The sequence below is a fragment of the Micromesistius poutassou genome (genome assembly GCF_964030765.1).
Source record: "Micromesistius poutassou genome assembly, chromosome: 8".
Taxonomy (NCBI): domain Eukaryota; kingdom Metazoa; phylum Chordata; class Actinopteri; order Gadiformes; family Gadidae; genus Micromesistius; species Micromesistius poutassou.
The window spans coordinates 3,345,044-3,362,469 of NC_140278.1; the positions used below are offsets into that span (position 1 = coordinate 3,345,044).

Below are 17,426 nucleotides of genomic sequence, written 5' to 3' on the forward strand. Positions count from 1 at the left end.
TGATAGACCCATGAAGATCTCTAGCCGGGACCCAGTGTTTCACACACTCACCCGCCTCAAAAATCACCGGCATGTGTGCGTGTGTGCATACTGTAGCATGCTATCCAGTACAGGCTCTTGATCTTTTTTCTTGTCTCTGTGCGCTCTTCCTCCCGATGTCTTCTGCTCTGACTTATAACTGCAGCAGCACGCCTCTCGGGCCGTCTGTCTCGCTCTGTTCACTCTGTTCAATCTGTGTGTGTGTGTGTGTGTGTGTGCGTGTGCGCCCCCGTCTGTCCGATTTATGCAGGAGCATTTTCAGAGGACAGTCATTTTGAGCCTCGTGTTCTGGCCCCGTTGTGCTCTGTCGCTGGCCCCTTCTACCCAGAGATCCACATCATTACCATACAGACCATCCGGAATTATCTAGCTTTCTTTATTTTTTTTACACAGAACCAAACAAAGTCGGCATAATTCCGTCCCCATTTGTCCTTTCACTGGAATGCCGGCGTTCCATCAGTTCATTATTTTACATTGTGTACAATCATGTACAATTGTGTACAATCTAATGCATACATTTACTTATTATTTCCGGCGAAGCTGAAAGAAAATGTTGTTAAGATGTTAAAGGGCTACACTGTAATCTGTCATTAAGGGCTATACATGTACAATTGAATTGTATTCAAACCATCATACCTGTCTCTCCTTGTTTCGCTCAAACCTCCGTTACCAATACACTAAGGCTAAATGCTTTGTAGTACCATTTCTGTGGAGCAGCATTCAGTGTGAAAAATGGAGATAAAGCACTCAAGTCTTTTGGAATCAATACAAGTCTGTCAGTATGGAGTTTATGGACAGAGTAAAAGTGAATCGCCCTACGAGTACTTTCCAAAATGACAAAGAGGGCACTTTGATCACAAAGATCAAAGTGCTATAGTGCTGTGGTTACATTCGTGGCAGGCTTTTAGTCGGAATCGGCACAAAAAAGTGATTTTACCAACTGATGTTAGCAATGGATGTTAAAGTGAAGCTAGTTATGATGGTTTGTACCCGCAGACTGGGATTGTCCTTATAGATCTCGGATCATATTTTTGATCATGTTTGATGCAATTTCTTCTTAATAATCAGCAACGTACTGAAATCCATTACCAACTCACAACAGATTGTTTTTTTTGCAGTTCCCGTTTCCTAATGCTTGATTACTGAACAACTGAGTTTTTACCTGATGGACAAACAATCAGCAAACAGATGTGACACTTATGGATTTTACACAACCCTGGCCTCAAAGATATTTCTCTCTCTTTCGTATTATTATTATTATAACAATACAACTCATAATTATGTTTATTGATAAAGTTTTCTCTCTCCCCCACCCCCTCCCCCTCTCTCCTCTCTCTCCCCCTTCCCCTCTCTCCCCTCTCTCCCCCTCCCTCTCTCCTCCCCCTCCCCCTCTCTCCTCTCTCTCCCTCTCCTCTCTCTCTCCCCCTCCCCCTCTCTCCTCCCCCCTCCCCCTTCCTCTCCTCTCTCTCTCCCCCTCCCTCTCTCTCCCCCTCCCTCTCTCTCCCCTCTCTCCCCCCCCTCCCGTCCATCAGTGGCCCTGTACGCCATCAGCGCGGTGTACTTTGCGGGGGTGATGGTGCGCCTCATGCTGACCCTGACCCCCGTGGTGTGCATGCTCTCGGCGGTGGCCTTCTCCAGCGTCTTCGAGCACTACCTGGGCGACGACATGAAGCGCGAGAGCCCCCCCGTCGAGGACAGCAGCGACGAGGACGACCGCAGGAACTCTGGGAACCTCTACGACAAGGTCAGGGGGGGGACGGTGTCTGTCTGTGTGTGTGTGTGTGTGTGTGTGTGTGTGTGTGTGTGTGTGTGTGTGTGTGTGTGTGTGTGTGTGTGTGAGCAAGTTTATGTATTTCGGGGGGTTATTTCGGGTTCGGTTTCCAAGGCTTGAATTTTTGCTTTTTTTTTTTTTTTTTTATCATTTTTGTTGAGGATTTACTGCGATCTGCATCGCAGACGGTTTTCAGCTACCATAGGAACGAGATCAAAAGACTGCGTGCTCCGACTCATACAGTGTGACAGGGTGAACCAGCCCTGAAGACTGCATCACCGCCTTAACCGCCTTCAGTCTGCCACGGCCAGAATGTTTTCAAACTTGTTAACTTAATATTTTTTGGTGTAGCACCGAGGTGATTGGTCACAGCCAAGGCCAATGAGGGGTCCGCATCAGTGTAACCGCGGACTTGTGTGCTGTCGAGTCAGTCCTGATTTTGGAATGCACCCTGCGTGCCAAACCAACTCCCTCTGGTTTCTGGCACGGCATGTGAAAATAGAGAATTCTAAAAGTACATTTCGGACCCTGGACACAACCTCTTGGGCCAAAGAGAGTCGAACCTCAAGCATGCAAAACAGGCGTCTGTCGTAGCCTTGCAACCGTCCACTTTACAATCTGCTTGTCGGGGTGTTGTCCAACCGCGCCTCGTTCGTCATCTCGGAAACTAACGGAGCCTGAAGCAGAATGTGAAACCCACAGGAGTGTGCATGGTCTTGTTAATAGTCCACCCTTATGGGGCGCCCCGGTGGTGCACTGGGCTAAGGCGCATACCATATAGGCACAGTCCTAATCGCAGAGACCCATCGAATCCGGCCTGGGTCATTTACTGCATGTCCTCCCCTCTGTCTCCCACACTTTCCTCTCTATCTCTCTCTATAATAAAGCTGAAAAAATGCAAAAATAAAAAAAAATAGTCCACCCTTATCGGTCCTCTACTCATTCCTCGCCCCCCCACCCCCCCCCCCCCCCCCCCAAGGACTCAAGTCTTGTTGACGCTAACACGATATCGCGTCAGCGCGGCGTCCCTTTCCGGTCCATTTCATTTCGCTTCCGTTCTCTCGCAGGCGGGCAAAGTGCGGAAGCACGTGTCTGAACAGGAGAAGGCGGAGGAGGGCTTGGGCCCCAACATCAAGTCCATCGTCACCATGCTGATGCTGATGCTGCTCATGATGTTCGCGGTGCACTGCACCTGGGTGACCAGCAACGCCTACTCCTCGCCCAGCGTGGTGCTGGCCTCATACAACCACGACGGGTAAGGACACATACACGCACACGCACACGCGTACAGAGTGTACGCCCAATGTATGCACAGCTTGCACCCCTTACACAAGTGTATGTTTACACATTCGTATGCATGCGCGCACACGCACACACCTTCATGTTCGCAGCCGCACACGCACACCTTCAGGATTGCAGCCCTCACACACACACACACACACACACACATCGCCATGTGCGCACACAAAACCAGCATACACACACACACACACACACACACACACACACACACACACACACACACACACACACACACACACACACACACACACACACACACACACACACACACACACACACGAAGGCCAACCAATCGTTACTATTGTTAAACTTCACGGGCACCATCCCCTCTGGCGTACCACAGATTATTTAAATTGATTCAAACATCGAGATCGATGTAGTATCCCCCCTAGTCCCATTTGATGGTGTTCAACCTGCAATCTGCTTTGATCTCGCCAATGAACAGCTCAGTTCGCCGTCGATTCATTCCCATCGCCTCTCAACACCTCCTCCCTCTCCCCCTGCCTCCCCAGCTCACGGAACATCCTGGACGACTTCAGGGAGGCGTACTATTGGCTGAGGCAGAACACGGACGAGCACGTGCGGGTCATGTCCTGGTGGGACTACGGATACCAGATAGCGGGAATGGCCAATCGGACGACGCTAGTGGACAACAACACGTGGAACAACAGTCACATAGCGCTGGTGAGCACCCCCCCGGCCCCCCTGAGTGCCGCTCCCCTCCCCGGGGGGGGGGGGGGGGGGCAGCAGTAGCTCAGTGGGTGGACTTGTAACCAGAAGGTTGCTAGTTCGATCCCCGGCTCGGAACGAGTGCGTGTCGAGGTGGTCCCTGAGCAAGACACCTCACCCTCACTGCTCCCGACCAGCAGGCTGTCGCCCTGCATGTGTGACACCGCCGTCGTCGTTGTGTGTGACTGTGTGTATGAATGGTTGTTCAAAGTGTGACACAAAGTGTCAGCTAAATGCCCTAAATAATATAAACATGTTCACATTCTGCTTCCGTCTGTGGACCCGAGGCTAGATGAGCCCCGGCCATCCTGATAATCCAACCGGATTTCCATTTGGTTTCACCTCATCATTCAGTCTCACCAATGATTGGTGGATGTTGCTGCACGTTGCTCTCTGTTGCTCTCTCTGTTGTTTTTCACCACAACGGCTTCAACAGTAGAATCAGTAGAATCCATTTTTTTTGTGTATACGTCGATGCCTTGAGGCAGACCGGCTGACGACAACCACACCCTGAATCTCAGAACGTGTGTTTGGGGGGGATTCAGGGTCTTGAAACACGCACCAACCCCTTCATCCGCTCAACCTGCAGCAGTAACTAGGGCTGGTTTTAGAGAGGTCTTTTGGTTTTCAGAATCTAAACCAATCTGTGTTTGATTAATTTGGTCTGAGCCATTCCACTTGGGGAAGAAGGGGGCGGTGGGAAAATCAAAGAATCATCATGCATGAGTTAACGGTTTGTTATATCGTGTTGGCTCTCTGTGTCGGTTGGTTTGGTTGCTTAGCACCTTTTTGGACTGTCAATGCAGAGCCTCAGGTGTCAAAAAAAGGCTCAGCATGAAGGTGGTGGTGGTGGAGAGTGTTCGTGGAGGCCTCCACGGTGCTGCTGAGGCTGGAGCCCCATGCCACAAGCTCCCAGCTGGGGCCTGCGGCGGGAGGTCTGACAGCCACGGGCATGGGTATATCCAGGGCCAAGTGGTGCAAAGACATGACTATAGAAAAGGGTGATGATATTTAATTGAGGACTTTAGATAGATAGATAGATAGATACTTTATTCATCCCCGAAATCCAGGTATCCAGTAGCTCATGAAGTCAGTCACCAGACTAGTACAATTGACAAACAGCAAAATGGACAAACAGAAAAGTTAATCAAATAAGTCAATAAAAAGTGAGCAATACTTCACATAATTGAAACTGCATATAAAAAAGAGCCAGAGGTAGACATAAATATATGAACATTACGCAATTGCCTATTGTGTGTGCAGTGTGTGTGGGGGAGGGAGAGGGATGGAGAGAAAGCGTCGTGATAGGCCAATTCCCTCGCCTTAGGTGTCTGATGGCTCTTAGATATCACTATTAAGTCATCTAACCGAGGCCTTTATCCAAAGCAGGTGACGGTGAAAGGTGGTTATTTACTGAACACGTCATTAACACGTCATTAACACGTCATTAACGAGCAGGGAGCAGCCCTCGTTAGCGACTCATTAATTACGCATGGGAAGTTGAAACGTATTTGATGCCCACAGGCAGACTGGGAGTCCGAGTGTATGTTGGTATTATGGACGAGGAAGTCTTAGTTTCTATTCTATTACCATGGAAACGACTTAACACGACTTCAAACCAACGAGGGCTTAATGTAATCTTCTAAGGGGCTTAAGAAGTTGGAGCCAAGGACAACCAAATTCATGAATGAGTCCTCCAGAATATTAGCAAAGTGTGCAGTCGTTAAAATACACACGCCATCACTAAGACTTTGCATATTTGTGCTCACGTTCATCGCAATCATTGCCCGGGGCCCCTCCTCTTATTTTTCTTAAATTCCCGGCGGTTTAGACTTAGAGCTTCATTTTCTTTTGTTGTACTGTGAATTTCCTTGGCTTCTGTTCCTGGTTTTGGAGCGCCACCCAGTGGACACCCTGTGTTACCACAGCCGCGTTCTACATCTTTCTTACCAGGGAGCAACGCTGAGCATGATTTCATGGATTGTGGATCCATTCTATTATTAGTCATTGGCGATCTTCCAACCGGACACTCTGCTTTGTCTTTCTTGAAACGGGGCTCAGTGTAGCAGCTCTCGGGAATTAGAGTACGTTTGCTTGCGGCTCGACGCAAGCCTACTCTACACCACACAGAGCTACGCGGTCTAGCAGAGGGTTAGACGCATCACTAACATTGAATTAGGGTTATGATCATTCATTTATTCATGGAGTGGATGTAATGATTCGCAATGTTTACTTTAGCCGATCGGGAAAAAAAAACTATCGCCTTCAAATGTATTTGACATTAACACATTCTGACGCAAACATGTCTGCACCCATGAACAATTCTCTCGGCCCTAAAGGTTTTTTGTTTTATTTTCTCTTCCTGGTTGTGACCCGCAAGGTGGGCAAGGCGATGTCGTCCAATGAGAGCGCAGCCTACGAGATCATGCGGTCGCTGGACGTGGACTACGTCCTCATCATCTTCGGCGGGGTGATCGGCTACTCGGGCGACGACATCAACAAGTTCCTGTGGATGGTGCGCATCGCGGAGGGGGAGCATCCCAAGGACATCAGGGTGAGAGAGACGTGCTTTTATAGCCCGGTCCTACCGGAATCTCATTTGCGCCCAGTCTGGTCACGCTCCATTGACAAACGTTAACTCACTTGAAGGCGGGTGTCTGTCGGGAGTTTAAAACTATTGGATCTGCCCCAGTGCCGCTCTGGATTTGCCATAACCAACCGCTGACGTTTTGACTACGACTCAAACTAGCGCACGACCTCAACGTCAATGTTCTCAGCCACCCCCCCCCTCTGTTCACTGATTGGACGGCCAAAAAATTGGCTGCAGAAAACCTGCGAATATATATACCGCAAACCCAGACGTAGTACTGAAGGGAAATGGTGCTAGTGCTTTTAGGGCCAACGACGCCGTCCCATAAGAGCCGCGTAACCCCTCCTGGACGAAAAAACAGTACAGAGGTCGTACTTTTGACATTTACTAAGAAAACATTTACAGGTCAGTGCTTGATCCGAGATCTGAGCTCTAAGCTTCTTATAGTGCGTAAGTTAAAGGTGACGAACCAACCGAGTGTACAATGAATTGAACAAAGAATCCATAGGTCTCATTGTTTTGTTTTCATGATGAAAACGTTGGTCGGTATGATGCGTTTAGCTTGAGTGACGCCAGTATCTGGTTTCAATCTATCTTAACGACGCCTCCATGATTCAGTCAGAGCAAGAACCAAACTAAAGGTGGCAGCAGCACTACAGACGAGTTAACCCTGTTTACCTCTCCCTCCCCCTCTCCCTCCATCCCCCTCTCCCTCCCCCTCCATCCCCCCCTCCCTCCCCCTCTCTCTCCGTCCCCCCCCTTCCTCCCCCTCTCTCTCCGTCCTCCTCTCCCTCTGTCCCCTCTCCCTCCCCCTCTCTCTCCGTCCTCCTCTCCCTCTGTCCCCCTCTCCCTCCCCCTCTCTCTCCATCCTCCCCTCCCTCTATCCCCCCCCCCCCCTCCCTCTCCCTCTCTCTCCGTCCTCCTCTCCCTCTGTCCCCCTCTCCCTCTCCCTCTCTCTCCCCCCTCCTCTCCCTCTATCCCCCTCTCCCTCCCCCTCTCTCTCCCCCCTCCTCTCCCTCTGTCCCCCTCTCCCTCCCCTCTCTCTCCCCCCTCCTCTCCCTCTGTCTCCCTCTCCCTCCCCCCTCCAGGAGAGCGACTACTTCACCCCCCAGGGAGAGTTCCGGGTGGACAAGGCGGGCTCCCCCACCCTGCTCAACTGCCTCATGTACAAGATGTCGTATTACCGCTTCGGGGAGATGCAGGTACTTGTGTTCGTGGGTCACGTTTCAGCGCTTCCTGAGAACACACAGGGAATTGGTGGCGTCACGCAAACAAAAGAGTTGCAAAGTCTGAAGTCTCAATGGGGAAACTCAACGTGTTTACAACCGTATGGACAAGTCTTTTGTGCCTTATGCAAAGCATCAGCCTCCCTCTGACAGTCGGTATTTGTTTCTCACTTTCTCTCTCTTTCCCCCGCTCTCTATCTCTGTATCGGCCTTTCTTCCATCTCTCTCTCTCTCTCTCTCTCTCTCTCTCTCTCTCTCTCTCTCTCTCTCTCTCTCTCTCTCTCTCTCTCTCTCTCTTTCTCTTTCTCTTTCTTTGACTCTCTCTCTCACTCTCTCTCTGTCTGTCGCTCTCTCTTTCCGTCTCTCTGTCGCTCTCTCTCAATTCAATTCAATCAATTCAAAAAAGCTTTATTGGCATCAGAAATATATACATTTGCATTGCCAAAGCAGGTGGACAATGAAATGAAAAGGGTTAGAAAATAAAATAAAAAAGTTAAAAGGTCAGGTATATTATATACCTGACCTTTGATACTTATTATAATATATATTATATATATAGACTATATAATATAGTCTAATATATATTATAATAAGTATAAAACGTTAAATCCAATATATCTATACATATGAAATATTCTACTCTCTCCCTCCCTCCCCCTCAGCTGGACTTCCGCACGCCGCCGGGCTTCGACCGCACGCGTAACGCCGAGATCGGCAACAAGGACATCAAGCTGAAGCACCTGGAGGAGGCGTTCACCTCGGAGCACTGGCTGGTCAGGATCTACAAGGTGAAGAAGCAGGAGAACCGCGACCCCACCGGGCACGAGCTGCGCTCCACCGACGCCTCCCGGCAGAAGTACACCTCCAAAAAGGTAGGCCCCGCCCCCCCCCCCCCTCGTACGTAACCACGGTTACCCGTAGTGGCCGTCGGCGGGAATACGCCCACAGAGACGGTTTAAATATTAAAGGGGGTCATGTTTCGGTAGGGAAACGCAGACCGCTTTGATATAAAGTGTGTTTAGTTGTAATTTAAATGTATATTATATTCATAGTGTTAAGATATTTCTGTATGTCTTACGTCTGTTTGTTTGTTGGCGGCGGCAACAAGTGGTGTCCTGAGAGATTATTTAAATATTAAAGGGCTTTAATATCAAGTATATTTAATAATCATTTTAATTTATATTAAGATATTTATATATATCTTACATCTGTATGTTCAGTAGGAGAGTGCGGACCTCTTTAATATTAAGTATATTTAATTATAATTGTTATTTATATTGTAGTTATATTGTTAAGGTATTTCTATATATCTTGCGTCTTAAGTTCTGGGTTGAGGGCCATGTTGAGGGCCATGTTGAGGGCCATGCATCGTGGATGACTTAACAAAGCAGTTGACGTTGAGATGTTAATGTCGGTTGCTCACGCTGCCTCTTCTTCTGACCCTCCCCCAGACGGCCAAGAGAAAGCGCGGCTACATCAAGAACAAGCTTCTCCTCAAGAAAGGCAAGAAGATGACCAAGAAGTCTTTATAGAACGAACCCACCCACCCCACACCAACTGAGCCACAGCGGGAGGCGAGAGAGAGAGAGAGGGAGGGAGAAAAAAGAGAGAGGGAGAGAGAGGAAGAGGAGAGAGAGAGAGAGAGAGAGAGAGGGAGAGAGAGGGAAGATGGAGAATGGAGGCCGAAAGAAATCGGACACAAAAATCAAAAAAAAATATATTAAAAAAAATGTGAAACGTTTAACAACAAGTGAGCGGTAACGATAGAGTCCTGGTTAGGGTCATTAAGGGCATGGGCCAGAGATTCCCCCCCTCCCCCCCCCCCCAGCCCCCCAGACCCTCAACAAGTTTTTATCCACGGACGGGACGAATCAAATAATTTCTACTATCGTCAAGGAAACGGGAAATTGCGTTCACCCCCCCCCCCGCCCCAAACCCTCAAACCCAACACAACACCCGATTCGCCGAAATGTATTTTTCTTTTAGGGCGGGGTTGAACAGGAAGGTGGGAAGCAGAGGAGATGAGATCAGCCAGTCTGAGACCTCCTCGTAACCGTTTGTTTCAACATCACAAACTTTGACCTTTTAAACCCGACCGACGACGACCTTTCGTGACTTGCATTTGTTGTTTTTTTGTACTTGGTGCGGACGACTAGGGGTGAGAGAGAGAGAGAGAGAGAGAGAGAGAGAGATTAATGATGCTCAAAGCGGGGTTTATTGCACTGCTCAGTCTGCCTCGAGGCCTGCGGTGGAGGTAGGGAGGAAGGCGGAAGCCCTGAGATATCTGGGCTCTGGCTCTGCGGCGTCGCTTTGCGTCGACCCAACATCGACCAAACATCTCAACACTTGGTTTTGGCCTCAGGAACGGCAGGGGGGGCGTTTAGGGTTTCTCCAAAGAAAAGCAGATTCTTGTCATTCAGAGAAGGAAAAGGTTGGGAATGCTTTTTGGAAAAAACCGGTCCCAAAAAATAATGCAGTCGGTTAATCGTCTTGATTGTATTTCATGAGTTTAAATATGTCCCGTTAGTGATTATCAAAGTAGAAATTCTCTTAAAAACCTGGCAGTGTTCTTGTTGTTTTAGTTTTAGTTCGTTTTTTTGTCATCCAACCCAACCGAAGCCTTGGCAGATGGCGATATTTTATTGTTTGCGTCCATCCCTGATTAATTTATTGATTAGCCTTGATTAGACCTCGATTAGAACGATCAAGCATGTCGCGTGCGTCACACCAGACCAACAAATGTGTACAAAGTCCCTGTGAGTAGCCTGGCCCCATCACCACATCACGCACCCACCAGACTGAAGTGAATTCGACACCAAAAGGCTCTCTGTGACGTCGCAAAAAGTCAGACCCGGTGACGAAGGCGAAGAGGAGCAGGAAATATGTGTGTTTAATGTGTGCACATTCTTTCGCCATTTCAGTTGATTTCAAATGGCTACGATGATTTTACGATCTTTCCTTTACTATTTCCTCTCCTCTAATCGCCCCCTGATTTCCACTTTGCTTCTCCGTTGCGACTTTGTTCCAGCTCAAACCCAACACCACAGGAGTCTTTCAATTGCGCATGCCTTCTTTTAAATTCGAATCCCCTTTTTTTGCTTTGAATAGGGCCGATGAATGTTAGCCAAAAGCACTGAACACCACCTCTAGCAACCCCCCACCCCGCCCCACTTCTTAAAGGCATCCTGTGCTCCTGGGTGCCCCTGCTGGCGGCCCCCCAGCACTGCACATAGCACCATCAGAACCATTCGGTGGGAAATCCCTTGTGTTCGTCTGTCAGCGCTGGACTGATGGATGTGAGAAACATGAGAGTGCTTCCTCTCTTTCTACGGTGACCTTTCGCCCTGCCAGTTATGCCCTGGAGGATTTAGTGCTTTCTTCTCCAGGTGTGGAAGATACTGCTATTTCTCAGGAGACTGAATGTGCGCGTGTGCGTGCGTGTGTGTTTTGTTTGCGCGTGCGTGCGTGCATGCTCTGTGTGTACCAGTGTATTTGAATGGGTGATTTTGTTTTTTTGCAGAGGATCGTTACACTTAAAAATCAATGTTAGCCAGACGCTGTCATGCTGTCCGTCTTTATTTTCTCTGCCCATTCTTTTTAGGGGTAGTTTTTTTTTTTTTCCATCAGTCACAACAAAACGCACTGTAAACTGATATTTCTGAATAGGATTACTAATACCATGCTTCTCCGTGCCATTCGATTGCTACCTACAATAAACCTCTGCTTTTTATGGTAAAAAAAAAATCGTTCATGTTTCACATGCAAAAAAGTAAAAGATATAAACAAAAATGTCAACATATCCAACCTGTGTGAGCAGGCTTTGTGTAACGTAAGGTGCAAGAGGGGGGGGGGGAAAGAGAGAGATGTGCATTGGCCTTAACAGCAGTGGCAAAGAGAAGGTGAACGTACCGATCGGACCAGAGTCAAGGTTTCCCCCGCGCTCGACGGAGTGTATTTATTACATGAACGATGGAGGCTGCCGCGAGAGGCGCGGAGCGTAGCGTCCTAGATCACCAAAATGCAAGGGTCTTATTTTTTCGTTTTTGATATTCAGTCAAGGTTTCTTCCATTAATTGTAATGAGCTGGTGTGAGAATGAAAGATGCCTTTTTTGAATAAAAGAGGTTAAAATCATATGCCAGTGTGTCTTGTTTGGGTTCCTTGGGTGATGTAAGAGATTGTAGCTTCAGCGTAAACATGAATTAAAGAACTCATAAATTGACACACACACACACACAGCAAGAGAAATGGACAACTGCAGCTTTAAGTAGAAAAGGTCTCCTGTGATGGAGAAAAGAACAGCCAAAAATCCATGTGGATTTATGACCCAACAAAAGTTAAATGTCTTCTAGCCCCTAGTCAAATATCCACTTCACACTTAAGAGGAATGTGAAAGAGGGGCATATTATTAAATAAAATATACCACCATTAGACGTGACCGCTCATGAATCTTAGTTTTTACAACAGGACAGATGCCAATTAGATGTCATTAGGCCTGTGCTGTCATTAAATACCAGGGTGCCACAGCACTGCCTGCGGTCTGACCTTCATTTGTATACTAATGCTAACAGTTCATGCTAACGCTATAATCCCATTCCGGAGGACTGCAGATCACCAGAGTAAGAGCAGTCGAGCAAGCTTCATGTGGGCTGCTGGCACGCGGTTTGGTCGTCCTGACCCAGAAAGTAGGTCCTACATGTGGACGTGGTTAGACTGCAGAGCAAACACGAAGCAACACATCTCTACAACTTGAGCCGGTAGTCTGTCACAAAAGGGGACTTTTGTCGTGGCTTAAAGGGCTGGTGGACTGCAGACAGAAACATCAGATTTGTGGGTTTTATTCAACTGTCAAACTAAACTAATTCGACACACAAACAAAAAATAATGTGAGGCACTGACACATTTGCAAACAGTGAAGGAATTTCACAACAAGCAGATATCTACGTCATTGTTTTCTGCACTGAATATTCGAGAGTCGTCGTCCAAAGCGTGTCACCTGTCACTCATTGTATCTGTGACCTAACCAAGGTCTAAGCTGAGATGATTGGCGGAGGTGGGCGTGCTGCTGATGCTGGAGGAGGAGGAGGAGGTGGTGGTGGTACTGGAGGTGGTGGTGGTACTGGAGGAGGAGGTGGTGGTACTGGAGGTGGTGGTGGTACTGGAGGAGGTGGTGGTACTGGAGGAGGAGGTGGTGGTACTGGAGGTGGTGGTGGTACTGGAGGAGGTGGTGGTACTGGAGGAGGTGGTGGTGGTACTGGAGGAGGTGGTGGTACTGGAGGTGGTGGTGGTACTGGAGGAGGTGGTGGTACTGGAGGAGGTGGTGGTGGTACTGGAGGAGGTGGTGGTACTGGAGGTGGTGGTGGTACTGGAGGAGGTGGTGGTACTGGAGGTGGTGGTGGTGGTACTGGAGGTGGTGGTGGTACTGGAGGTGGTGGTGGTACTGGAGGAGGTGGTGGTACTGGAGGAGGTGGTGGTACTGGAGGCGGTGGTGGTACTGGAGGTGGTGGACTTCAGGCTCCACTACAGCATCACTTGTGCTTCGTCTTGCCGGCCAAGGCCCGCAGGTTGGCCGGCCCGCCCCACACCGTCCCAAACACCTCCTTCTCCGCCCGGAGCGCCTCCGTCGGGGGCAGCTCCCTCCCCGACACCACCACCCTCTTGGCGGCCCGGATCACCTCGGCGGGCCCCTGGGTGCAGCGGCTCAGCCAGTCCTCCGCCTGCCGGAGGGCCCCGGCGTCCCCGGCGTCGCCGGCGGGGGCCTCCTCCAGCAGGCCGTCCGCCAGCCCGAGCCGCAGCCCCAGCTCGGGGTCCACCCGCAGGGCCCCGGCCAGCAGCCGGAGGGCGTGGCGGTCCCCCACGAGGCGGACCAGCCGCGCGGCCCCGCCCCAGCCTGGCACCAGGCCCATGCGCTTGTGGACGAACTGGATCACGCTGTCCGGGGCCACCAACCTGAGAGGGGAAGGGAAGGGAGGAGAGTCCGTGTAAGGCAACCAGAGAGCGTGTGAGTTGACGCTCCGCCTTCTCGTCTCGTCTGGTCTGGGTGAACATGTTATTTTATCATGGTGGCTAGTTAAGTCTATTCTGAGTACTGTTAGTGTACTGTGGTTTTAACTGATTGTACAGTATTTTAAGTCTGAAGAAAACACTCTGTAAATAAATGTTATTATAATTCTAATTCTAATTATGTAGTTATTATTATGTATATTTTGTAAACGGCCAATAAGTTCAACATGCTCTGATATGACCATGCCCTACCTAGACGTCTTACTACTTCTGTCTATTACGTTCCAGCCACAAACTTGTGTGGTTGTGTGGAATGGGGTCGTCGGACACTTGAACCCAGATAAACAGGCTCCCTCCTCACCTGAAGTCACAGGCAGTGGTGAGCTCTGCTCCCCCGCCCAGTGCTCTTCCCTCCACCAGCGCCACCGACACCAGAGGAAGCCTGCGTTGGGGAGAGACACACCGTCACGGTCACATTAACCGCCGCTACTCAACCCGTCCTGTGATGACGGGCGCGAGGTTGAGAGCCGAACTGAGCGCTTGTCACCTCAGGAGGAGTACTGATACAGAGGGCCGTTGTAGACTTTGTCTTACCTCAGTAGTCTGGTCAGTGCATCCTGCATGAACATGCACATCTGCATCCCATCCTGTAAGAGGGAAACCACACTGGTGAGGCTGTAGCGGAGTTATTTGACATGGTGATATAATAACTCCAAACACAAGCACACACAGGGAGTCCCTGTTCCTCTACAGCCCCACCTGTGGGTTGGAGATGGCCCTGACGGCGTTGAGGTCGGAGCCGGAGCAGAAGGTCCCTCCTGCCCCTCGCACGATGAGGCCCTTGCCCTGCGTCCACGCCTCCAGCTGAGACACCCTCTCCTCCAGCTCCACCATCATACCGCCTGGTGGAGGAAGAGACAGGGCGGGGCTTGAGCCGTCTGCACTCACGAGGGACAGCCAATCAGGTGAAACCAGACCTGTCTATGACGGTCACCTAAAGATCATCCCATGCAATATTATTGAGCAACCCAAGACTGGTTTGACACATGACGTGTCTTCAATGCGAGTGACAAGATCATGTCAATAACTTGTGAATAAGTCAAAGTAAGAATGAGAGAATGAGGTTTCTCTTTGTGTGTCGGTTTTACGAATACCACGGTTCGTCCTAAACACAAATATATCCCTCACGATAAATCTCAAAAAGACGTCAGAAAGTAACATGATATACATAATAGCTACATAGATATCTAGATTGATTGATTGATACTTTGGGGATCCCCTGGGGAAATTCAGGTATCCAGTAGCTCACACAGTCAGTCAACAGACCGTACAATTGACAAACAACAAAATGGACAAACAGTAAAAGTCAATCAACTCAGACACAGACCCGAGCCCCATCCGTACCTGAGAAGGCGTTCATGCGGGAGGGGTTGTTGACCGTCAGCACGGCCAGGCCCGACTCCTCCTGGGTCAGAAGGTCCACCGACCCCCCGGGGAAGGCCCTGAGCTTCTCCCTGACCTCCTCGGCCTGGAAGCCATGGCCGGCCGAGTACAGGCTGCTCTGCCTCGGGGAGGGACGGCACGGAACTCAGTGTGGGAACATGAGGGCGCAGAACTCAAGTGTGGGAACATGAGGGCGCAGAACTCAAGTGTGGGAACATGAGGGCGCAGAACTCAAGTGTGGGAACATGAGGGCGCAGAACTCAAGTGTGGGAACATGAGGGCACGGAACTCAAGTGTGGGAGCATGAGGGCGCAGAACTCAAGTGTGGGAACATGAGGGCGCAGAACTCAGTGTGGGAACATGAGGGCGCAGAACTCAAGTGTGGGAACATGAGGGCGCAGAACTCAAGTGTGGGAACATGAGGGCGCAGAACTCAAGTGTGGGAACATGAGGGAACAGAACTCAGACTGCGAGGTGTCCCTGAGCAAGACACTAGTGATGGGAATTTCGGCTCTTTTTAGTGCGCCGGATCTCTTGGAACGGCTCACCAACAAGAGCCGACTCTTTCGGCTCCCAAACGGCTCTTCATATTACCGCTTACTGTATACCTTTTATAATGGTGCCATGCCGTAATTCTGACGCTCATTTTGACACGTGCGCGCGTGTTCACCTTTGTGTTCTCACACTGATCAAAATGCATCCAAATGCAGCTTCTTTTCCTTGTCTCATTCATCTTGTACTCGTTTCCTCCTGTCAGTCACAGGCAACGTGTATCGCGCATCGAAATCCCCCGCCCCTCGCTGCTTGTTCTCGTGATTGGTTGCTGGCTGCCATGCATGCGCCGTGACACGCATAGCACGCGTAGAATGCATGTAGCACCCGTAGCGTGGGAGAACAAAAAAGACAACGGCTCGCGTTCGGGAGCCGACTCCCATCGTTCACTTAAAAGAGCCGGCTCTTTGAGCCGACTCGTTCGCGAACGACCCATCACTACAAGACACCTCACCCTAACATGCTGGCTGTCGCCTTGCATGGCTGACACCGCCGTCAGTCAGTGTGTGAATGTGTGCATGAATGGTTGAATGTTTGGTAATATTGTAAAGCACTTTGAGTGGCCACTGGTTAGAAAAGCGCTATATAAATGCACTCCATTTACCATTTATTTACCAATTGAAAGGGGCAAGGGGTTGAACTCAAACATTCAGAGAAATGTATATTATACATCTCTACAACAATGGGCTCACTTTTAACATATAAGGCACCCAGGCTTTGACATTTAGCAGTGTTGATTCAACAACATCCTGGACACAAACACAAGACCAAACCAAGAGTGTTCATGATCATCGTCTCTCTACCTGCACCAGGATCTGCTGCAGCGGCTGCTTTTGAGGAGGTATCGACCCACCACGCAAATAACCATCGTGTTCTGCAGCATGACAAGGAAGTGGAGAGGACGGTAAAGATTATTTACAACCCAGACCTTGAAGGAACTATAGCTTGTTCAATTATTTAACTACAGGTGAGGGTAAGGGAGGTGAGGGTGGAATAAGGCAGAGATCATGGAGATTTTAGTTGTATTTCAAAATTATTTGTGTTCAAATATCAAAAGATAATGTTACATTTCAAGATGTGTTTTGTTTAAAGCTAATTCAAAACGTTAGTATTATACAGTAAACAGTTAAGTGTCTTAACAGTTAAGTGTTTGTTACAGGAATTACATGGCTGATTGTACGTCCGTACGGCACCTTTGCAAAACATTAATGTTTTGAGCCTCAATAGAAAATATTTGTTTGTAATTTAGAATATGTCTGGCAGTATAATATAAACTTTGAGTAGGAATCAGCAGCGACCGACCTTGTGTGCTGTCTGTGCTGAGTTACGGTGTTACTCCATAACATGTCCCTCTGGAAACACAAACCAATCCTGATACATGTAGTTTATAGACATGCCCTGAGGAGGGCGCTCTTCGCCTGGATGTAATTGATCCCTGGATATTATAGTATACCATTTATTATATCGTATATAATATAATACAATATAATATAATAAAATATTGTATTGTATTGTATTATATTATATTATATTATAATACATAATTTTATATAATATCATCAACAATATCATCAACAATCATGGCATAGCTATCATATCATATAATCTTTTATTTTTTATGGAAAAGGGTTGAATTGGTGTCTCATTTTCTACTGTTGTGATTAGTGCGATCATATGTTTTAATCCACATTTTGATTATAAAGGGGACAGAATACACTGGGTGAAAAGTGGGATTTCCGTCCCGTTGCACGCCCGGAAATTCCTGCAAACCA

General features: G+C 48.8%; 2 protein-coding genes across 2 annotated transcripts in view; one reads left to right on the forward strand and one right to left on the reverse strand.

The window, feature by feature from the left end:
• LOC311351087 (dolichyl-diphosphooligosaccharide--protein glycosyltransferase subunit STT3B) overlaps positions 1–11,790 on the forward strand; it is a 52,437-nt gene extending 40,647 nt beyond the window's left edge. The window contains exons 10-16 of the mRNA XM_084471171.1: positions 1,572–1,783; positions 2,878–3,065; positions 3,625–3,796; positions 6,222–6,395; positions 7,520–7,633; positions 8,320–8,529; positions 9,109–11,790. Coding sequence (XP_084327297.1) covers positions 1,572–1,783; positions 2,878–3,065; positions 3,625–3,796; positions 6,222–6,395; positions 7,520–7,633; positions 8,320–8,529; positions 9,109–9,189 — 1,151 coding nt within the window. The 3' untranslated portion in view covers positions 9,190–11,790. The remainder of the gene's footprint in view (positions 1–1,571; positions 1,784–2,877; positions 3,066–3,624; positions 3,797–6,221; positions 6,396–7,519; positions 7,634–8,319; positions 8,530–9,108) is intronic.
• A 1,249-nt stretch (positions 11,791–13,039) lies between these two features.
• On the reverse strand, positions 13,040–16,967 carry echdc1 (enoyl CoA hydratase domain containing 1). Its single transcript, XM_084471284.1, has 7 exons — positions 16,957–16,967; positions 16,458–16,528; positions 15,064–15,224; positions 14,419–14,561; positions 14,254–14,306; positions 14,021–14,101; positions 13,040–13,605 (listed from the first exon to the last, which is right to left on the reverse strand). Exons 2-7 carry the CDS (start codon positions 16,520–16,522, stop codon positions 13,185–13,187), a joined length of 924 nt encoding a protein of 307 aa, XP_084327410.1. The 5' UTR covers positions 16,523–16,528; positions 16,957–16,967; the 3' UTR covers positions 13,040–13,184.
• Positions 16,968–17,426: the final 459 nt, after the last annotated feature.

What these genes read in the sequence shown, in the direction of transcription:
- echdc1 (XM_084471284.1), bottom strand. Translation starts at nt 16,522, where the DNA reads ATGGTTATTTGCGTGGTGGGTCGATACCTCCTCAAAAGCAGCCGCTGC. An exon ending in TGCAGCAGATCCTGGTGCAG is followed by an intron (nt 15,225 to 16,457) that starts GTAGAGAGACGA and finishes TCCCTCCCCGAG; the next exon opens with GCAGAGCAGCCTGTACTCGG. An exon ending in ACCACTGCCTGTGACTTCAG is followed by an intron (nt 13,606 to 14,020) that starts GTGAGGAGGGAG and finishes TTCCCCTCTCAG; the next exon opens with GTTGGTGGCCCCGGACAGCG.